The sequence below is a fragment of the Plecotus auritus genome, assembly GCF_963455305.1.
Source record: "Plecotus auritus genome assembly, chromosome: 7".
Lineage (NCBI taxonomy): Eukaryota > Metazoa > Chordata > Mammalia > Chiroptera > Vespertilionidae > Plecotus > Plecotus auritus.
Window position 1 is genome coordinate 150,623,676 of NC_137774.1, and position 24,066 is coordinate 150,647,741.

General features: G+C 41.9%; 1 protein-coding gene across 1 annotated transcript in view; it reads left to right on the forward strand.

The window, feature by feature from the left end:
• ADAMTS16 (ADAM metallopeptidase with thrombospondin type 1 motif 16) overlaps positions 1-24,066 on the forward strand; it is a 110,589-nt gene that overhangs the window by 77,997 nt on the left and 8,526 nt on the right. Inside the window, exons 18-20 of the mRNA XM_080678153.1 lie at positions 1,286-1,412; positions 22,293-22,494; positions 22,657-22,851. Coding sequence (XP_080534279.1) covers positions 1,286-1,412; positions 22,293-22,494; positions 22,657-22,851 — 524 coding nt within the window. The remainder of the gene's footprint in view (positions 1-1,285; positions 1,413-22,292; positions 22,495-22,656; positions 22,852-24,066) is intronic.

Genomic DNA, 24,066 nt, shown 5'->3' on the forward strand with positions numbered 1-24,066 from the left:
TCTCGTGTATCTTCCCTGGAGTATCTTCCCTCTTCTGATTTTAGGGTCTTCATGCTTGTGTATTGCAGGCCCACAGTATATCCAGCACTCCCTGTAGTAACAACGCATGTTTCTCATGGGACAATGTGCATTCATTTGTGTAATATTTTCTAGTTTTCTGTGTAATTTTGCTTAAATGATTGTTTTCTAATGCTTTTGGCAACAGCTGGAATTAATTCTATAGTTAGAAATATTGAAAACTTGGAGATTTTGATAAAATTAGAGTCTTTTAAAGACTGGATACTCCTCTTCCAGATACTTTGGCAAAATGTGAAGATTTCAAAATGCTTTTCAAAGAACTGGCCAGGGCTGGTTTCTGAAAAGATAAAGGCAGAGTCTGGCCACATAGATCATGACACTCACCACCTCCCAGGGCCAGGGTTCAGCTCTGGGCTTTCCAGTTAAAGGATATTTTCTCTGTCTTTCTTTCGCCTTTGAATTGAATACTCTTCTCTCTTATCTATGAATATGGATCACTTTAGAAAATTGGCTTGATTCTGGCATTTCCACAGACTAGGTGATATTTTTTTCTGACAAACAGTTGAGTGATTGTGAGTGCTGTTGAGAAATTGCTTCACAGATGTGCCCTTAGTCAGAGAAATAATACCTGTAAAAGTTCAGCTATATGGCTGAGCAGACCCCATTCCATCAAAAGAAACTCATCTGAAAACATAGTTATCTACCACCTCCTGTAAAAATAGAACTTGGAAACCCTATGTTCTATTGGACATGTACTGTCTATGTATATTTTCATTTTCTCAGAATATTCAGATATTTGAAAAATGTCAAAGGAACATTTAATTTCATTTTTATGCCCATTATTGTTTATGTGGGCTGAAGAAATAAAATTTAAATTAAAATCCCAAGTATCCTTACCATCTATAAACAGATTTGACCTCAAAAATTAACTCACCAGACATCAAGTATATACTTGTTGAATAAATGAACACAAGATCTTAACCACTTACTGATTTATCAATATGCAAGACCCATGTTGATTTTAAAGATGTTAAAATGTAGTGGGGAAATGCATGTTTCTTAAAACTGATGAAATTCACTAATAAAAGTCATGAGGAGTGGTCAGAAAAGTAAAATATCAACAGCTGGCCAATTTGTCAGTAACACAAAGACATGCAAATACAGTAAAGTGTGTTTTTTTCCCAATGAACTTCATTAGCTCTTCACCTGCCTTTTACCATGGGGCATGTCCCTGAGTCTTTATCATGCATCTTGCCCTTTCATACAGGGCAGATGACCACCCGAGAAGGCTGCTACAGAGACCTGAGGTTTCACGTAAATACGTCATTCTGCAATCCCAACACCCGGCCTGCCACAGGGGTGGTGCCTTGCAAAGTATCTGCCTGTCCTCCCAGGTAAGAACCACCAGGCCATCGGAACTAGTTTCATAGTTTTGCAAATATACTTGGGGAGTCCTAGGAGCTCCTGTGTCTAAAGGTAGAAGCACTGAGTACCATCACATAATCCCTACTAGCAAAGAGGCCAAAGTCACCAGGACTGCCTGAACAAGCGAGCATTAAAATGTTTCTGGAAAATCTTGTGAATATCAGTGGAAGTTCTTAGAGTAGCATCCTTTTCGATTTTTACTTTAAGCTTCATGCTGCCAGGGATGACAGTACACTGTGGTGATAATAAAGTTTAAGCTCTCAGCTTTCTGTCTCCTTCCTACTATTTCTTTTTATTTTTTTTTAAAAAAAATGTTATTAGATGTATTGTGTTGACATTGGTTAATACAATTATATAGGTTTCAGGTGTACAATTCTATGTTATATCATCTGTATATTGTATTATGTATTCACTCCCCAAAGTCAAGTTTCCCTTTGTTACCATATAGTTGACCCCATTTATCTTTTTCTCCCTTCCAGCCCCCTTCCCCTCTGATAATCACCACACTGTTGTCTGTGTCTATGAGTTTTGTTTGTTTGTTTGTTGCTTTCAGTTTTATACTCCACATATTAGTGAAATCATATAGTTCTTGACTTTTTCCATCTGACTTATATATTTCACTTAGCATGATATTCTCAAGATTCATCCATGTTGTCACAAATGGAAGTATTTCATCTTTTCTGTGGCTTACTGAATGAAGCCAGTTAGAAGAACCCATGTACAAGGCTTCCTTGGTTGTCAAGGGAGTGTGGGTGACTGCCGTGCACTGTGCATGCTCACATGTGAGACCGAGGTGCAGAACACCTGGGCTCTGTCCTTCCATCATGCTGTCCTCAATACCGCTGCCCTTGGATATTTTTTACTTTTTTAAATTATATCTTTATTGATTTCAGAGAGGAAGGGAGAAGGAGAGAGCTAGAAACATCCATGATGAGAGAGAACCATTGATCAGTTGCCTCCTGTATGCCCACTACTGGGGATCAAGCCTACAACCCAGGCATGTGCCCTTGACCAGAATTGAACCCAGAACCCTTCAGTCCACAGTCCGACACTCTATCCACTGAGCCAAACCAGCTAGGGATGGATATTTCTAAGTAAAGTTCAGGTTTACTGAAATGGTGGCCTGGGAAGGACCCAGGAGGCAGCGGTGGTCCTGCCCTGCTCTCATCAGCCATCGCACCCTGAGCACATTCTTAGTCTCCCTGCTCCTCACTTTCTTCATCTTTTCAGGGCCATGTCACATGTAAAAATCATCTGAGTAACAAATTTAAGAAATTAAACTCTAACTCCAACTAGAGTTTCAGCCAGCCAAAGCACTATGTACAAAATAGTCTTACACATCTTGATTTTAAAGACCCATAAGCTGGGATATGGATCCCAGGTTTGCTGAACTGAGCTGCCTAGCATAAAATTGATGCTTTTCCTGAAGACGGTAAAATAGAGGAGGGTGAGAGGCACTGTCTGCTTTCATCTCTGACTTGTGTGGTCCCTGGTCACTTGCTCAGGATAGTGATGAGGCCAGTTATCAACATATAAGGGGCAGAGACCTTTCTTCCTACTAGGATGCCTGGATGTGCATCCCTGAAAAGATCCTGTACTCCTAGCCCACCTGTCTCCTCGGGGGCCAGGGACTCACTACTTCAGATTCACTGACATTGCCTCAGCCAGGATCCCCTGTCCTCCCTCCCAGCAGGATGCCAATAGAAGTGAAGCACGTCCTTCCATGTGTGTCCTGCAACAACTCTGCCTCCTCCTCCTCTTCCTCTCACCCCTCCATGGGCTGCAACAGGCTTGGCTGTAGTGAGCCAGCTCTAGTCATGTGGGCAAGGGCAACCTGCAAGGTGGGTGGAGGGTGTTGGAATGAGCAGAGATACCACACCTTCCTACCAGCTCAGGCTTCCTCTTGAAAGGGACATGCCACCTTCCGGGGGTGAGCCCTGGTTACATGGTCTCTGTTGGTGCAGCGAAGCCACTCTCCTAATTCCTATGTGCCTCACCTGTGAAACCTGGGTCCCAGCACTCCATTCTGGGCACCGCCTCTGGTCATGGCAGCTCATGTGCTCCTGCATCCAATTGTCCTTATGTTTTCCTGGGACACCAGTGTTTCTACCCTCTCTGTCCAGCATGTCACGTCCTCTCCCCAGTCCAGAGTCCATGAGTAGTGCTGTCATCCTTCTCTGGAGAACTGGCTTAACACTTTCTCCCAATTCTTCCTCCTTAACCTTCCCCAGAGACCCAATTTGGCTACATCCAACTTATCACCCATTCCACACATGGAGCTCAGTTGTTAAATACTGCCAGAAAATGTACAAGCCCCTGTTCTCGCTCAAAAAGGTCACCATCTCACATAGCCACCCCAGGATGGCAGCCAATCCTAACACCCTTGACCAGTCATTTTCTCTCTCCCAGGACAGTGATTTGATATTCCCTCCAGCCTCCTCCAGCATTCTTCCTTCTCCCATTCTGCACTCTGGGCCACAGCCTTAGACCTCAGAGATGGGAACCAGGAAACGACCACCCTTCCTCCCATGAACAGCCCACCTGGGAGTCCAGCCCTCACACTGCCTTTGCCAGTGGGCTAATGTCCCACATCTTCCCGAAAGCTTTCCTAGAGCATGTCTCTGCTTCCCCTTTGGTTTCACACTTGTTGATTTATTCAAAGAAAGATTTTTAAATGGATGTCAGACTTTCCCTATGCTCTGTTATAAATATGTATATATGTGGAGGCACTAATTTTTCCTCTAAGTCACCTGTTCTTCCCATTGATCTTCTCACTGGGCCTTCTATGCAGTTTATCTTTCTGATTTTGAGGGATCTAGAGCTGATGACATTTCTGTGTTCTTCCATGTCCTGTATTCTATACTTATCTCATTCAGGACCAATGTTATAGGTAAATTCTGGTAAGAGCTCTGCATGCTGAAAAGAAAGGCATTGTTCTGGGAGGAAGGGTCTATCTGGGGAAATTGAACCTGGTGTATGGGAGCAGCAGATAGAAAACACACTGAGAGCTCGCCAGAGTCACCTAAGAAAAACCCAGAGGCCCCATCTTAACTCTTTGATTTATATGTCTCACATTTTTGAATATGTGCATTTTCTCCTAAAAGAGAAAGTTTTGGAAGATGATATAAATCCCAGCTGGAAACCTACTGCTATGCTTTTCTGCTGAGAGAGAACTCAGGGGACACCCCAGCCAGTAGCAGGGGCTGGAGGACTAGTGGCCCCAGAGGTTCCTATGGTTCAGGTGGGGCAAACATCCTGGCTCCCATCCCACACCTCTGCTTGGAGTGGACTTAGTGGGCCTGGGTGATGCCAAACAGAATATTGTGTGTGCTAGGTAGACTGTGTGTGGTTAAAGGTGTGGGCTGTGTAGTCACCAACCTAGGTACAAACTCCCTTTGTCTGCACGTCTTCTACGTAATCCGGGAAATACAGGGAAGGATATGCTGAGGAAATCCACATAAATGCTCTTCGCACAGCACATGTGCTAAATACACAATAAATCTTGGCTGTTTTAATTTTGCTGTAAAAGGAGAAACAAATTCACATCAGTTACTTATTTAGTCTGTGAAGCAAAACTATCAATGACGAAGCACAGAAGAATGAACCTATATTATATATATATTAATCCTCGTGGAGTTTTGTTTTAACAATTGAAATGGGAAAATAGATCTTAATTTAAAAAGTTGCTTTGTTTCCCTCTGAGATGCGAGATACATTTCTCTCTTGCCCAGAATACCGACAATATTTTGTTCCTGATTAAGTGGGCAGAAAGCCCCAGTTTTATATTTCGGAACATGAGAGCGTGTTTTTCTTATTAGAGCCTGTCTCCACTGAGGTGTGGGGCCCTCTCCAAGCCCTGGTGTCCTGTGGTGTCCCTCTAGTGGCCTCCCAAAGCCAGAGTGACTGCAATAGCTCATTCTCTCACATCTCGCCCAGCAGACAGCATGGCCGGATGCAGTGGGGTGCAATCTGGTGTTCCATGTCCCATGTGTAGGAGGGTCCCAAAAGGACTGGGGAGTGGGATCTTTAAAACATCTTAATCTACAGCCTTCTCATTTGTACTTTAAATAAAAAAGAAAAGCTGCTATTCTGGTTTGAACCTTTGACCTCCTGCATCAGCATCCAAATGGCATGCCTGGGCAGTGTCTAAGGCTCACTCAGCTGGAGCGCTGGCAAGCTCCTGGGTCATTAGCAGGATGGGGGTCCCAGGACATGAATCTCTGCAAGGGGCAGAATACTAGGAATCCAGGGGTCTCCTTCCTGGAGGAAGATGATCTTAAAAAGTCTGGCTGGCTCCAGCCTGCAGGAGCATCATGGCTAAATGACAGGGCTTAGGCAATTCCCAGCTGCTCCTCCGGAAGGCAGCTGAGTAGACACATAACCTCAGGTCTCTCCTCCTGGCACCAGGCAAGGCTGGCTGGGCAATGGCCTCGGAACAGACTAGCAGTGCACAGCACACCCCCTCCCTCCACCCATAGCTCAGCTGCCTCCATCTTCATTTTAGCATGAATCAGGCATTTTTATCTCTTGCTTTTGAAACACGAACTATAAATCACATAGATATTTATTTCCTTTCTCTTTCTCAGTTTATCTAAGTGGAGTGGCTCCTCGTGTCATTTATCTTAACTAGCTCGTTTTCAAAGCATAAACCCATAGGATGTGTGCTTTCCTGGACAGTGGATTGAAGATTCAAGAGGAAATGCTTTCCAGATGCTAAAAGGATACTCTTCCCCTCCCTGCAGTATTCTTCTAGGAATGCAGAGGAACAATTTAGATGAAAAATATTACGATCAAATGCCTTGTTTTCTCTCCTTAGGAATCCATACAAAGGTACCCTCTCTCTGTGATCCTCTGCGCCTGATCTTTGGATGGTCATATTATCATTGCCATTAATGTGGTGACTCCTTACACACCCCCTTAGCAGAATGGTTTCATTCTGTGGACTGAAACCTATCGGCAATGTTTCACTTGAGACCAGTTTTCTTTTTGGTTTTCATATTGCATTTTTAAGAGAAAGGAAAGATGTGGGTCAGGTATAGGGTGGATGTTTGAATATTAATTGAATATTGAACAAGGATATGTAATCATTCTGTTCATTTAAAATTGTTTATTTAAAACTCTTCTTTAGACACCACCCTGAAAGGTGTTGATTTGCAAACATCTTTCCCATGTAGCCCCACCTGTGCTGAATGTCCATATTCAGTCATGTTTCCCACCAGAGTCCTCCTCCTTTTTGCCCACTTCCCCATACCGCCTTTATAAGAGTTTCACTAAATAAAAATTTTTAAATCTCTGACCTTATAGGACTAGGAAATGTGAGTAGGTTAGTACAGTGACACGTGTAACCTTGAAAGAGCTTTCGCTTAAGAAGGAAACCAAACTAATTGACTTCTGAACTTGATACAGGAGTTTAATCATTTATTTTGCAATTCACCTTAGCTTTTATCAGGTGGTATGAGATTTTTCTGACAGGTCTGAATATGATTACTACATCTTAGAATTTTCTCATTCTCCCCGTCCCCCTTCAGTTTCTGCTTAAGTAGTCCTTATTTTCTTTGTGAAGTTTCCAATAAATGTTACATATCTTTCATTGCATTTTTATGGACATGCATAGATTTTTTAACAATATTCCAAGAGCCAAAGATATTCTCAAACTCACTTGTTTAGATGAATTAAATTTCAATTAAAACACCACTTTTAAGACAAGACCTCATTTTGATGAAGGAGTAGTGTTGCAAAATAAAAAAATATGACACATGAGAGTATAAAACTTTTTTATGTGCAACTTGATTTGTTTTCCTATAGGTTCCATATAATTTCAGGGCAAAATGACCTGAAGCAGAAAAAAATTCTTAATATGCTTCTGACTGTGGTCACCAGGAATGCAATGGTCACAAAGGAAAGACAACAGTCTCCTACAATATTTACATTTGTCTGGATCCAATGCAAAACAGGAATCCACGTGAAAATTCCACTTCCAGCTCCAGCTGCCACATTACTGCAGTCTTTTTACACTTTTATGTCAAACAAAATTCCAGCAATGAGATTTTTTATTTTTGATGCGATATTACATATTTTCTTAATTTAAAAAAGAACTACAGAAAAAAATCCATACAAATTCTCAAAATTCAATACTTAATTCTAGGTGTTTGCTTCTGACATTTATTTTTTTGTTTTTATTTTATTTAGTAACAGCATGCAGATCATCTTAAAAGGCATATTGTATTTTAAAGTTCACTATGAGAAATCATCATCCCTGCTGCAACCATCATCCCACCCCAAGTCCCACTAACCCGAGGCAACAATTTCTGTTACTTTGTCTCTCTCCTCTGGTATGTGTTCTAATATTTCTAAATAGTATGCCTAATTATCATTTTTCTATTTATTGGTTTTAGAGATTATTCTCTTATCTGTCATAGGGAGGATATAGCCCTTTTGCATCACTTTTTATGACTCACATCACTTTTAACACCAACTTCCTTGACCTCCATTCTTCCAATATGGTGACATTCCATTATTATTCACTATTCACATCCTTATTATCAGTCCTTGCTGGCTAAGTAGGATATCCTGATTCTGTCTTTCTGTATGTAAAATTTCATTGTTTCCAAAAGTTAACTGTCTGAATTTTGTCTGCTTGGGTTTCTTTATATATATTTATAGTGTATGGATTCATTTAACCAATATCAATTGGATGTCTCCTATGTGTCAGACACTTGGTATACATTAGTGAGTGAACAAAGGTCCCTGTCCTTGAGGAGCTTATTGGGGGAGAGATACAGTCAGCAATAAGCACAAGATATTTTTAAATGATGGCCCATTTTGGAGGTGATCAAAGCTGTGGGTTAAAAGAAAAAATAGGGAAAGACAGAGGAGGTGGGAGCAGGGAGAGCAGGAGGTGCAGAGTGTGGGTGCCCCTCATAGAGAACAGGACAAGGAGGAGGTGAGAACTTCATAGGCTTCTCACAGCTCTCCCCCACAGTCAGACATTTCAGAGTACCTCTCAATTGGTTTTTCTTTTGGGAACTTCATCCCTGGGGCCACCACTATTGTTCCACCTTGAACCTCTTGTGTTGGGACTCCCTCTGTTTCTCTGTGATATGGAATATTGTTTCCTGTTACTAGGCCACGGCCTGTCTTTGTTTACACCACATTCAGGGAACAACCTCTTTCCACTGTCTAAGAAAGTTTCCGGGAGCTGAACTTTCTCAGCTTCACCGGTGACAGAGAGTCTGAGAACAGATTTCAGGGGGAAAATTCTCTCTCCCTTGGAGTTTAATGGGCATGACATCATTGACTTCCATCTCCTATGGCTGCCAAGGAGTCTGCTGCTATTCTGATTACATTTACCTCCTCCTTTTTGGAAGCCTTAGGGTCTTTTATTTATTCCTGGGTGACTAATGTGCTTTAATCTCATTGTATCCTCATTCATTTGCTGAGTCCATATGGGCCCTTTCAGTGTAGTGGGAGAAAGGTTTTAATACTATTCTCCTTCATTCTTTATATTCTTGCCTCTTGAATTCCTCATATATTAGATTCATGTTTTAATGTTCTTATGTTTTCTTTTCAAATTCCATCCCTTTATCTTTTTGTTTGGGGAGATTTTTATTATATTACAGATTTCTTGATCTTTGTTGCTCATTGTTTAATACCTAACAACAAATGTTTTCTTACTTTTGTGGTCTTTGATTGTAACCTTTCTTTTAAAGCATCTTGCTCCTCTCTTTATTTGAAAATACAATTATTGTTCTTCCTTTACTTCTGTTGTTCTTTCTCTTTCTCTCTCTATGTCTCTCTCTTCCCTCTTCCCCCCCCCCATTCTTCCTCTCTCCTCTTACCTGCAGAGTCTATTCCCTTCATTTTTCTTTTTCTACTAGTTGGTTGGTGGGCTTTTCTGTTGTCATGCTGAGATCTTCTTCCAAAGCCTAGTTGCGCTTGTCTTTCAATTTGTTTCTAACTTTTGATTTATGTTTTTCTCCTCTTTTTTTATTCCTCTGATTATTTAGAAGATATACAGTATATTTCTAATCCTACTTTAGTTACCTATACAATTTTAAGTAATGTGCTTAAGCTACGCTTTTATGATTTATCAACTTACAAATTAGCACATTTCTATTATCTTACAGATTTAAAATATGTAACTAGCACATTTCTACTCCTTTTATTCTCTACTAGAGGCCCAATGCATGAAATTTGTGCAAGGGCTTCGGCCCTCACAGCCCTGGCTTTGTCCAGAAGGTCGTCCAGAAGGACATCCAGAAGGTCATTGGGCTGTCCGGTCTAATTAGCATAATACGCTTTTATTATTATAGATTTCTCACACTTCAGGCACCAGTCTTTGTCATAAGTGCTTGCAGGTTTCTCATTTCAATTTACTTTAATATAATAATAATTATTATTTATATATTATATTATATGTTATATACCTCTATTCTTTCAATAATGATAGAATGGTATCCCATGTTATAATCTTGACCACAGTTGTATAAGCTTAATTATCTATTTAAATGGATCCAGGGACCTTGCCAGTCTTCATACAATAGCATTCTTATTCTTGAGTTCAATAGTTTAAATCTTTTCTCCGTCAACAGGAGTATGTCTTGAGGAGATTTTTAAAGAAGGATCTTCTAACTCCTTGCATATCTGGGAATGTCTTTCTGTTGCTTCTCTTCTCACTTCCTTTAATGTCAATCTGTCATCTTATCTCTTCCTTGATGTCTTGCTTCATAGAATTTTTACTCTCTTTTAAATTTTCTGACAGTGTAATCTATTTTGTAAAATTGTATTTGATAAAGTAAGTCTTCTTCCAGAATATTTTATTATTTTATTAATCTTTTGAGTGCTATATATCTTTTTTACATGTGTCTTTTAGTGGTGGGGCGGGTGGGGGAGGTTGCTCAATAATCTTCACATAAGTTCCATGTAAGGTTCCTTTTTCCCAGCTCAGTTTTGACCTGGGCATTTGTATATAATCCTTTTATAGACCTAACTGGAGCTGGTCTCTTTCCTTCTGGCCTTGTTCCTGCAGTGTACACTTTTCAAGTGCTTTCTGGAGCAAATACAAATGATTTGTTATGTGAGTAGTCTTTGTTTTGATTCTTTTGATAACTTCACAACTTCTCAGCCATTTATTTGCTTTTGGGAAAAGGAATCTCTGCACTCCCTCACTTGTATCATCTTTCCCAAAATTTCTACCTTGATTTTTAAATTTAAAAAAGAATTTCAGAGAGAAGTGCTTTCTTTATGAAACTATTGAAGAGTGGCCCACACCCATCAATATTTGTATGGCCTACATGTGGTTACCAAAGACATTAACTTGGAATATGGTCTGCTGACCATCAACAGCATTATTTATCTTTGCAGAGGATTCTGCCATCTGTTTGCAGCAAAGAATGCTTATGAAGGGTTTCTCCAGAATTGGCAGTCAGTCACAGTGTCCTAGTTGCCATTGTGGCCCATATTTGTGGTTTGTACCAAGTTTGCCTCTGAGTGGTGAGACTTAGATGGTCCAGAGCACAGGCGTCAGGTCAGGCCACCTGCACCGGAATCCTGGCTCCTCTATGTGCTCCTGCATATCCTTGTGCACATTACTTAGTATTTCTGCACCTCAGTTTTCATCTCTGAAATGGATATAATAATAATACATACCATGTAAATGTTTGTGTGAATTAAAGAGTCAACAGAGATAAAGCACCTCATTAAGTACTAGCCATCCATCATTACTGGTATTGTTGGAATTCAGTAGACTAGAGGGATTTAGGATTGAATTCATCAGCCCGATTGTCTGACTGTAGATTGTTCAGGACTTGGAATATATGTATATTGGTTTCTCGAGGACAATGAGATTTTGCAGAGCCTGTCCAATGTCATTTAATACCTGTTAGATTATAATATACAATAAGCCATAAACAAGACACCTGCATTCAGCCCTCCACTGGTCTCACTGTTTTCAGATGCCTTCACTTGTTCTTCTTCAGGAGACCTTTTTATTTTGTTCAAAGAATTGGATTTCCCACAGATTTTTTCCTGTGTCTGTGAAGGCAAATGTAATTCTCTCATGGCTACTTGTGCAAATGTAGACCTTACATCATAGGGTCAGTTAGAGAAAGACATCATAGTACTGTCTAAACTACCAGACAGCGTTTTTATGTTCTGCATATGATATTTTGGCATAAATTATTATAAATGCTACACTGGTTGGCTGATGTCCAAATTTGAGTCACTTAAAACAGCTGATCTAGAGAATGAGATCTTTAAATATGTTTTTTTCCTCTCTCCCAACTCATTGTAAGAATATGGAGCACAGTACAAATTATTTGAATATAAAGAGTATTTTCTCATGTCAATGTACATTGGATCATTAGGTTCTTTTGCAACATAGGCTAATAAATTACACCAATTATAATACAGCATACATGATTAATTAGATACCAGTATAGTACATTCCTCCTTACACCCCCTTTGTCTTCTTGCATCAGTGTTGTTAAGAGCATTAGATAATATGACATTCACAACATGATTCATCTGATCACTTTTGTGATTTAATATCTGAAGCTTTACAATGGGGAGTTGATGCCAAAGAATATGACAATGTTTAACTAATTATTTAGTTAACTAAATAATTCACTACATTATTTAATTAACTATTTTTAAAAGCATCACAACCATTTAGTATTTACTAACACATAAGATCCACCAGATGGGAAAGAAATTCAAGAGAATGACAAATAACTAATCTGTGGATGTGTTGAAGAATGAATGTGACTGTAAAATGTAGTTTCATAGGTATGGGGGCCAGAGGTTACAGAAATATTATTCTAGTTACTCTGTGTGTTCATTTTCTGGTTCTGATTAATCTCCTCCAAGTGCCACAGTGAGAACTCCTTCCTGCAGAGAATGGAATGTTCCAGCCTCACCAAGAAAGATGACCCCAACATCAAATGTTAACTGTATATTTTTGGCAACCACCTGGCCTAATAGAACCAATTGGCCAGAAAAAAATCATCTACAGCATGTGGTGCCTTCACACCTGGACCTCAGTTTGGAAACTGTTTGTCAGCTTAAAAGAAAAAATGTAGAGGTTATCAGAAACCATTGTAAAAGATCAAGTTCTGCTGTCATTTTGTAGGAACTATGGTAAATATTCACGTTATGTCTCATGTTCCCCATCATTCATTTGTCATCAGTGCTTTCATGAGTTTAGGGGGAAAAAATCAAGGAAAATGAGATTCTAGTTTTGTTTGGTTTTTGATGTGGCTAGCTTGTGGACTCAGGCAGTATAACTGCATGACCGTGATGTTCTTACTGTCTCTCTTTACTACTCGATAGCAAAGAATGTGTCTGAAACTCTGGGCAGGATACTGACCTTTAGTCTATCCATGGTGTCAATTTGCTTGTAGGTCTGATCTGTGTAAAATATGGATTCAATATATTTCTTTGAGTTCTCTCTTAAAACCAGTTGGATTTATGGCAATTCCTGGTAACCTTGGTATATAAACCTTCTTCCATTGATGGCCCTAAGTGACTAATCCCACTTGGCTGGCTGAGTGCATAAGCCGCAGAAACTGACGGGCTGCGGTCTGGGCTCAAACTGTCCAGATCCACTGGACAAGGCCACCTGGAAAGCATTCTTAGAAAACTGACTCATGAGCCTGGAGAAGCTCATTTCAAAGTATTTATCTAAGAATGAACATCCAAGAAACCCTAAAGCAAAATGCCAGAAAAGCCTGAAACTGTAGAAGGAGTGATGCCATCATTTTAAAATTCTTCTCCTAAAAGGAAGCCCCGGTGAGGAAAGTTCAACTCCTATAATAGAAGAGGAAGCTGACATTCTTCCAAAAGAAAAAAAAAATGAGGATCCAAAGAAAGTGAGTTGGAACACAGTGGTTAGTGAATCTTCCATGACTTAAATTACACTTCGCACTTTGAGAGATGCTTATTAAACCATCTCCTGTGGGAAGGTCATTTATTTTAAAAGAAAGAAAAATGAACCACAGTTGTGAAATGTTTAAATTTGTGTTAGACACATAAGCTTTCCCTAGAGCACCACTAATAGGCTCTCTTGAGAGGCAGGAAAAGATATTTCAGATGTTTAGAAACTCTGGGTGACATGATGACTAAGGGAAAATCATTTGGAAAGAGCATGGCCCTACCTATGTATTTTGACACTGATTCAATATTGAATCATTAAGGACTTTTCAAAACACTACTCTGGGTGGATATTTAGCCATAAAGTAGAAACGCACAACTTTTACCTATAGTAATAAATCTACACTTAGGTGCATATGAAATAGAGACACATACCAAAATTTGTAACTATCTAATTAAGATATGTAATGCCCATAAAATTCCTAAATATATACATTTTTCCTAAGACATTTTAGAGCTAAGCAATATTAGGTAACTATCTCACATTAGGTTTTCCCCCAGCTAAACGGCTAGCCTTGTAGAAGCGCTAATTCATTGAACAGCACACAGCAGAATGAGTCGTCCTTCTTCCCCCCCCCCCCCCGCCCACCGCCCCAAACCCAGCAATGAGAGGCCAGGTCCCAAAGCTGCACTCACTGGGCTCAAATCCCAGCCCACACCTTTTCCATGACCTTTCTGCATCTCACTCTTGTCCTCTCTGAAGTGGCATAAAGAATAAGATCCACCTTATTGGTTTGTGGGGAGAATTAAACAAGTTTATAGCTCTCAAAGATGTAGAGCTCCAGCTTGGCTTTTACTTAATTGAATTTGCACTCTACCTGTGAGATGCTGGTTCCCTCCCTGGTGCTGCAGTGTGTGAAGCTTCATTCTGACTCTTTAATATTCAAACTGATTCTGTTAAAAAGTCAAGATTTGATATGTAGGGCTTTGTTGCTGGTTTTGTTGTTGTTGTTAACATCTGTCTCTGACAATGGGGTAGTGTGTCATTTTCTTCCCAATAATCTGCTTTGGCTGCACTCAAAATAGGTCTAACACTCCACCTTGTTAAGATGTGCTGTCTACTGCCCACAAGCCCATCGCTTCCCAGTTTCTGCAGGTGTGTTTGATCCTATTATTTCTAAATGGAACTGGTTATATCTGGGATTGGCAAACTGTAGCCTATGGTGATTCTGAAAATCAGGTCTTATTGGAACACGGGCATGCCATTGGTTCCCGCATTGTCTCTGGCTGCTTTCCCTCTGCCATGGCAATGCTGAGTGGTTGCAGCAGAGAGCATCTGGCCCACCAACCTAAAATATTTACTATCTGGCTACTTAGTAAAACATTTGCTAACTCCTGAGCTAGATGAAAATGTTTTCTAAAATATTTACTATCTGGCTACTTAGTAAAACATTTGCTAACTCCTGAGCTAGATGAAAATGTTTTCCCAGCAAAGTGAGTGTCTTAAGGAAAATGTTGTTTTTGTTATCTTTCACTCTTTTTAGGGCAAAATAACAGTGTTAATATTGTTACAGCAACATATTCCAAATAGTTCAGAAAACCTGAACCTGGTTTAGGTCCACAGTCTTTCTATCATTCATATTAAGTATATTGTACCGTGACTTACATGAGGAATTGATTAATATATTCATCTTCTCAGCAATTTGGGAAACCTGTTGTATCTTTCTCTATTAGGAAAATGATGTCTTCAATCTAGGAGATTTTTTTAAATAAAAATATAAATTAGTTTAGTAATAATTAAATCCATGTAATACGCAGCTTCGGTTTATATGGTTTTTACTTCAAGTGTAGCATTTCCTAGCCAGCTATCAGAATGTGTAGGCATTGTGGGCAGTCTCCAAAATCTGTTGATGAGTCAGCAGGTTGAAGACTCAAGGAAGAGTTTATTCTGTAGTTCAATTTCGAAGGCCATTGACTGGCAGAATTCCCTCTTCTGGGATACGTCAGTCTTTTTCTATTGAGGCCTGCAACTGATTGTTCAAGGCCCACCTGTGTTATGGAGGTCAATCTGCTTTACTCAAGTCTACTGATTTAAAATTTTAACCACTTCTAAAAAATACCTTTACAGAAATATCTAGAATAATGTTGGAGCAAATATCTGGGTACCATGGCCCAGCCAAGTTGACACATAAGATAAACCATCACTGGATTCAGTCAGATGTACAAGAGGATGCAGCTTTGTTGGAGAATCAGGGAGTAGAATCTGTGAGTTGGTGAAATATAGAAGGGTCAGGGGAAAGGAAATCTGGAGGGTTTCACTCCTTAATATGGGCACAAGGGTAGGAGGGCAGAGATGGGGACTGTAGGCTCCAGTTTCCCATCACATGTCAGATGGACATGCTTTGTGGACAGGGGTTACACAGGTGAGTTCAATGGGGAAAATTTGGGGTTCTCACAGGTAGAAGAGAAGCTCTCACTCAGCACACTGATGAAAAAGATAGATTAAGGAAAAAAAACTATTTACACACACACACACACACACAAATAATAAATAAATAAATAAATAAATAAATAAATAAATAAATAAATAAAAATACACACATTCACTTCGAATTTTTATTTTCATGCTAAGTTCATAAGTATGCATCCATTTGCTAATTCTTTTAGTTATGGCCCAAACCTACTTTGAGTAGGAATCTGATTAATAAAAATATAAGTGGACTATTTTGCATAAAATATACCCAATACCTATGATGTCCAGTTTGAGTTTCTTTAAAGAAGAGTGAAACTGGTCACATTCATTCATTTATTCATTCAAGTATAAAATTATTTTTAGTTTTTAATTTTTCTCTATATTTTACTTGGTCTCAGCCATGCCTAAGCTGACAATAATTTTGTTTAATGACTAGTCTTCACTGAGTCATTCCAAAGATCCAACTTTGTTTTCTTAGAAATGAGCTTCTCATTTTTCATGCTCATATTTCATCAGGCTACACCAAATTTAATTTTATTACACAATTCCAATAACAAATTCAGCTGGGAGAAACAGATTAGAATGTAGGCTCAGCTGGTTCCGTGTGCTCCTGCTTGTCAGTGGGTGGCAGCAGAAGGATGTTGACAACCATGGGCAAGGCTGGCCCTCATGTGGTGCTCAGCATGGCCTGGGCAGGGGCTGGGTTGTTTCACAAAGAGAATGAAGAGGCCCAATGAGTCCGTTGGGTCAGTTCAGATGAGTAAAGAAGAGAGCTACTCCTGCAATGGGATATGGGCTAAAGGTAGAGAGGAGAGGCATGTCTGGTGACCACAGAAGAGCAGATCAGATCTAAAGGACCCACAGGACAAGTTGATTCAGGGAGTGTCCCACTACTCTGTCCTTCTGAAAACAAAACCAAGGAGTCTTATGTAGGAAGTTATATTGACCCTGCCCAGTGGAAAACCTCCTGTCTGCTTGGGCAGCAGGGTGGTATAAGAGGGATCTTTGTAACCTAAATGATGTCCCTAGTTATAAATCATCCATTATCACAACCTTCTGTGTCCAAGCATAATGTAAGTTTATAAAACCTTGCACCATGAAGCCACTCTTGGATAAGAATATCTCCCCAGCTCTGGAGTTGGGTGATTTGGGAGACTTAGAAAAATGCTAGTATTGGGCAAAGTTAACTTTTACCTCTCAGTGTTCTTCATATCAAGGTTGGACTGGTCAGTATACAAGGAAGCAGCTCTGGTCCATACCAGCTCTTCAGCCACTTTGGTTCTGGGGTAGTCTTTCTTTGGGAAGGAGGCTAAGCTTGCATGACTTTACACTCCCAGAAGCTCAGTCTCTGGGTGTGGGTACAGGAGCTGGCCCAGAGCACAGTCTTAAAAACCAAAAAGGCTACCCTGAACCAAGGCACTGGGCCACCTGAGTAGACTTGTCTAATTCACCAGTAACAAGGAATGAAGGTGTCTGCCTTCCTCCAGAAGAACCTATTCACCAGGCTTCCCACTGCAAGTTTATTAAATATCCTAGTTCTCATAGTTAAAAAATAACATCACTACAACTCAATTACTAGGGATGGAGGGAAGATAGTGTCCATCTGCAGGGGCCCATGTCCTGGACTGTCCTGAAGAGCAGGATGTTGCATTTATTAACAGTCATGTTCCCAACCCTGCTGGTCATCTTAATCATCAGGCTGGGGAAGGGATGGCTTTGTCAACATTCAGATTCCTGACCCCAGCCTCAGATTTGTGATTCCTGCAGAATGAAGGAGAGACTAGGAACATCTGGGTATGTGAGAGCCCTGCCAGCCAGCTATGGTTTAGAGAACACTGTCTTAGCACCATCTGGGTCACAGGAGCATAGACCAGGGTCCTCTCAGCCCCTTTGTACTATCCTTGGGCATGAATATTTGGAATGATAAACCTGGTAAAGTGGAGGAAGGTACCTCCTATTCACTCAGTACTTGATTTCAGTTGCAATCTAGTCTAGATTGCTAATTTGTCTACTCTATGGAGTTACTGCCCCAGTATGTTATACTCCAGGCAAAAATGTTTGTAATATAAACAGTTGATTCCCTGGTTGGGTGTTGAATGGGTGTGCAAGAGGAGCAAGAGGAAGCTATCCTCCCCACTTTGAATCTGATGATGGAAAAGATGCTCATTCTTTTGAGTAGAGTAGGGTGGACACTGAGAGCAGCATTGTGGGGGGAGGGGCACTCCTGACCCCTCCTCTTATTTAATCTTCCAACTACCTTGGGGACTGTCCTTTCTTCTTGGGGCTCGGTTGCCCAAACATAAGACAGAGTCAGTAAAATCCATCATTTCCGAGCTCCTTCCCAACTCTAACACAGCCTCCTTTTTTTCCAATACTCTGTGTAAACTGTATAGAGGAGCAACCACACAAAGAAGCAGAATTTCATTCACACTTGAATCTAATGATTTCCTTTTCCCTTTTATGACCTGAAGTCTCTCATTTGAGTTTATGGGATGCAAACACCCTCCGTGGTCTACAGAAAGAAAAACCTCAGAAGAAGGATTTTTGCTGAAACAGGGAATTGTTGAGGCTGTTTTGAACAGTGAGGTCAAATTCTTTGGTCTCTGTGTCCCTCATAATTTTGTTTTCCCTGTCTCCCCATGTAAATGGAAGCTCTGTAGATCTTACTGATTCTTCCTAAGATAACATCTGATGACAGGATAGTGAGACAGTAAAATCTAGTAAAAATAGCATGTTGGCCCCCTAATAATAAAAATTCACATACCTCTGGCTTCTCACAGTCCATAAAATTAGCACCCACAGTGCTTCCTTTGTGGGGAGCTTTTGATGTCCTTCAGTTTGGCTTGGTGTGTTTCAGAGAAGAAATGCTGCGTTAAGATGAAAACAGCTTAGTGCCTGTGTCTGTCTCATTATAAATCTCTCCGTCAGTCTCAAGTACACAAAGTGGTTTGCCTTTTGAGGCTGAACAAATGAAATAACAGTCAAGGTACATCTTCCAAGTGCTGACGGCAAAAGCCTGCAATCCCCATCCAGGTCTCCTGTTTTCTGAAGTCTGCCCGTCCTTGCCACCCAGTGGTCAGTATTGGTCTCTCAGTTCTGAAGTGAAAATCAGGGCCAATTCCAAGCATTGCCCCTAGTACATCCTGCAAACAGACCATGGTGGAGGGAATGAGTGGGTGTCTGGCCCTCATTATTCTAATGTGTTTACTAGTGAGCTTTAGGTGGATTTGAAGACAAAGTGCATTGCTCCAGAAGGTAGAGCATGTGAGCAGAGCGCTACCTGTTTGTCCAATAACTCTGGCTATATCGAAACCATTCACTTGCACATTTGGTTACCAAGATCATTGGCAGAGCTAGTTTTCTGCCTCTGTACTTGCCTGGAATGTAGCTGGTACCATTTGACACTGATGAAATGTCCTTTGACACAGACCAATAATGCATTCTAAATCAGCAGATAGGGAAGGCAGGTGAAGGGCCTCTGGCCATCTGCCAGATGGGCTCATAAAAGCAGTTTCTCTCCTTCCTCATCCTCCCACGTTCTCTGACCTCCACTGCTGTGCTGTCAGCTTACAGTTCTGCCAGGCCCTCTTTAAGTTAACTTACTGTTTCCCAATGGAAAAAACAGACATTTCAAACTAGCATCTGTTTATTGTTGGATAAGCATTGTTATCTTTAAAACATTTCATGTAGAAGAAAAGTGTGGTAGAAATAGAACAATCGATGCTGTCTTGAAAATTCAAAGAGAATAAGCAGAAAAAGAAAACAACTGAAACTGAATTCTACAATGAAATTAGCAGTTACTTGCTCTCTGAGTGACTCACTGATGTGAGTCTGTGCCACCCCTGACTGGCTCAGCTGGTGGCAGAGCAGGCACTGGTCCATGCCAAGAGGGGTGGCCTCTGAATCGGAGGGTAGTTACAGCATGTGGCTGTCTGGGTGGTGCTTCATAACAAGGTATCTTACTAAAGCCAAACACTCTGGTTGGAAATTTGCATTTTTCAAAGGAAACTTTAAATAACCAAAACCAAAACCAAAATGTTAGTATTATTGTAATGTAGAGGGGAAAGTCATTTTATTTAGCAACGACTAATGCCTGTGACAAATAGTGATATTGAATCTTGAACTAGTGGTGCCAGGAAACCCTGCCCAAAATGTTGAGAGTGACAGTGGTCAAGTCCATCACCCCTCCCAGCAGCCCTCTCTAAAAGTATGCCCAACAAGGGCCATCCTGGGCCGGAGGAGCACAGACGGTGGCTGGGTGGCTGAGTCTTCTTGATCTGGGTAATTCCAGCTGCCTGCTTTGTTCTAGCTGGCAGGCAGACAGGAAGAACAGAATAAAGTGGGGTAAGTGCAGCCTCTGGTTCGCTACTGAACACACCTGGCATCTGCTCTCGGAACCCTCGGAGAGCATGGGAGTTTGTGTGGATGTTGACTCTACCATGAGCTGAAATTAAGACCTTTCCCCAGAGCTCTGCCTGTGAAAGGAAACAGACACTTGGCATTTCCATGTGCTCTGCAAACGATCTTGGTTCAGAAGTTCTTAATGACGGGCAGTTAACAGAAGGGCAGAGAATGGATCGACCTAGTTGGAACAGCTTAAGGTGGTGGAGACAGAGGACTTAACGAGGGGGTGGTGAGAAAAGCCTGAGTGCAGCCAAGACGGCTTTGCAGCCCCTGTGTGGACACAGCCATTAGAATTTACAGGTCTGCAGGGCTGAGAGAGCAAACACAAGAAATGGGAGAAAATATAAAAGCAACAGGAAGCAACTGAGAAGCTCCAAAGGCAGAAGCATCACAGCCAAGAGGCTGAAAACCTAAGTTTCATAGCAAGGAAGGAGGCATAATTTACGTGATTTAACATGAAATAAAAGTCATTTGATTGATCCTAAAAAATGGGAGCATTTCCACAGTTGAAATGGAACAATGCCTATAAGCCCAACATTGTTTGTTTTTTATGAGAATAAAACTTTGTATTATAGGGATTTTTTTGTAATTGTCTTAGACACATAATAGAATTTCTTCAGGAGCAACCTTGGTATAAAATAGTTCAAGACTTCTACAAATGAAAGTAAGTAAAAATGTCATGGCACAACTCAGCCTAAAGGTGCAAGTGACCCGGCAGGGCTACCGCATAGCTGGGGGGATGGTCACTTCTGCTTCCCATGCAGGCAGGGTCACCATCTTTCCTCTCCATCCACCACTGACTTGTCTGAGAACTTTCACAAGAGTCAAAAAACTGGCTCTGAAAATGGGGCTCATCTGAGAACTTGAGGAATGGCCCCGCCATTCTACTCTTGGCAGACAGCACACGTGGAGCTGGCACAGCCTTGGTGGTCAGGGCGCTCCTGTAACATGGACCCCAATCCTTCTGCCTGATTCCTTTTTTAGATATCATATACCTCGGTCCATACGTGAAATTAGAGACTCTAAAAATGTTTACAAAAGCTTTGTAGTATAGGAAAAATGCTTGTTCTAGACATTGAATTGTCAAAACGCTCAATGTAAATGTTGTATATACTGTCTGTCCTCAATCATGTTACAAGGCAGAGAGAGAGAGAGAGAGAGAGAGAGAGAGAGAGAGAGAGAGAGAATGCACTGGAAGTGAATGTGTGGGACTAAGTGCAATGGTTTCTGTCTTTCTCTTGATGGCTTTCTCTGTTTAACTCGGGTTCCCACACTTCAGTCCTTACAAAACGTCTCCCAATGGTATGAGTGTCTCTACCAAGTGTTCCAGCTGCTGCTTTGGATCCTCAGCCCAAGTGTAACTATTGGGTTCTAAGTGGGGGGAAAGGATGCAAGGTCATGAAGCCCAAGGATGAATGGGGACATCGTCACAAATCCTCCATTTACCTCAAGACTCAGGAGAAAATCACTGTTATATTAATTCTTACTCATAAATGCTGAAGAACTGCAAAATGGAGGCTTCATTTGGAGTCCGATTCAAACACGCAGATTAAATTAAACTGTGACATTTATGACACAATCAGGATTGGAACTCTAAATATATAGTGATATAAGATCATTGTCAGTTTTTTAGATGTTATAATAGTTTTGTGGTTATATTAAAAAACAAAGAATCCGTATCTTTTAGAGATGCATATTGAAGTATTTACAGGTTGGAATTTGCTTCAAAATGCTATAGGGGGTAAAGCATAAGTTGATAATTGTTGAAGTTGGGTGGATGGGACACAGAGGGCCTTTACTTTTGTATATGTGTAAAGTTTTCCATTTTTAAAAAAGGACCTAGAGGCAAATCAGAAAAACTGTGTTAAAGAAAGTTATTTCCCAGTACAGGTGACCCTGAAAGCCAGGGCAGGGAGAAGAATGACAATCAGGAAAGCTAATCAGAAAGTGAGAAGCATCTACGATCAGGGTGACCTCTAAAAATAACTCTGCACATGTAGATTGTAGGTGAGCAATAATGTCAGCGGCTTCCTGGACAGACATGCCCTCCCCTCCGGGAGAGGTGGCACCGTCCCTCACTCTAGGTCTCTCTGTCCCCTCCCAGTTGGTCCGTGGGGAACTGGAGTACCTGCAGCAGGACGTGTGGTGGAGGGACACAGAGCCGAGTGGTCCAGTGCACACAGCGAGCCCATTACAGAGCAGAGCGGGTCTCAGCCAGCCTGTGCCCACAGCCTGTCCCTGCCAGCCAACAGGCCTGCTGCCCCCAGAGCTGCCCACCCACTTGGAGTGCTGGGCCCTGGGCAGAGGTACCTTGGGTGGGTTGATTTGGGCGGGGGGTGGCAGCAGGGCTCCTCTTATGCAACACAGAGCTGAGTTTTCACCAGGCCTTGCAGGGCCTGTGGCCTAAGTACACCCAGCAAGGTCTGAGCATTCCTTGCTGGGAGCTGAGGCTTACTCTCCCTATGCAGTGCTCGCGAACCTGCGGGAAGGGATGGAGGAAGAGATCTGTGGCCTGTAAGAGCACCAACCCCTCAGCCAGGGCGCAGCTGCTGCCTGACGCCCTCTGTAGCTCGGAGCCCAAGCCCAGGACTCACGAAGCCTGTCCACTTAAGCGCTGCTACAAGTACAAGAAGCTGCAGTGGCTTGTGTCTGCCTGGTCCCAGGTAGGTGCGCCTGGTTCTCAGAGAGATGCACCTGGTCCAGACAGAAGAAGGTTGACCAGCTCTCCCCTTGGGACCGCATCTCTTCACCTGGTTTCACTGCTTCCCTCTCCTCCCCCCACCCTTGCCCCGCTCCTCCTCCTCCTCTTTTTGCTCCAACTCTGCACCCCCATTCAGGCCACAATCTGGACTTCAGCCAACATTAAGGCACTCCACACCTAGACATGTCCTTTAGTTTCTGTGGATACTGTGGAAACACATACAGACCAACTGAGTATAATTTGTGGGTATCCAGGTGGGCAGTCCTTATCCTGAATATTTAACAGTGTCCTTGAGCAGAGCATCCACAAGGTCATCACACAGTTGGTTGCTAAGATGAGGATGAGTGGGTGAATGGGGTACAAGTGAGAGAGTAGGGGATATTCATCATGCTCACAGTGGAGTCATGGGGACCCACCTAACTCAAGAACAGCTGCAGCCATTTCCCAGGAAAGGCTTACACAACACAGAGCTGGAGGAGAGTGTGTTACCATGGGAAAGTCAGAGGACCGGGCTGTTTTCAGAGACCAGTGTCCATGGGCAGTTCTTATATTAGAGAAGACACTGCTCAACTGGGTTTGCTGGAATCAAAGCCTTGTGCTGCTGAAGTCCAGAAGCCCCCTTATTTGCATTATTTGGAGACTGCCCTGGCCCTCCTATGCTGGGACTAACAGAAGTTTGGAGTGCTGAAGGCTTTATGACTAGCTTTGGCCCAATTGAGGGCTGGGACAGCCTGTGAGGGTGCAGACAGAGCTGCCGCCACTGCCCAGCACAGCCTCCCACACTGGGGAGAGGGCATCAGAACAGGTGTGGGGGCTGCCTGAGGGGCATGCCAGTACTCCTTAATTATGCTGTGGTGTGTGTCAACTCAGAGGTGGTGGGTGGTGTCAGTAAACCCCAGAAGGACACCAGGAAGCTAACATGGCGCAGAATGACAGTAGAACCCCACCGAGGAAATAGGCATTGAGAGACCTCCTCCGTAATCCCAGACCTATCTATCTGTGTTTCCACAGCACCTGTGAAAGGAAAGCCCCTAGATCCTGACCCCAAGTGCCTCTGGGACAGTCTCATCCCAGCTCACACCTGGACTGATGCCTTCATCAGGGTGGGGCATGAATCAATAAAAGGGTGGCTGTGCCAACCAGGGCTTTTAATCCCATTCAGACACTGTTTCAGTTT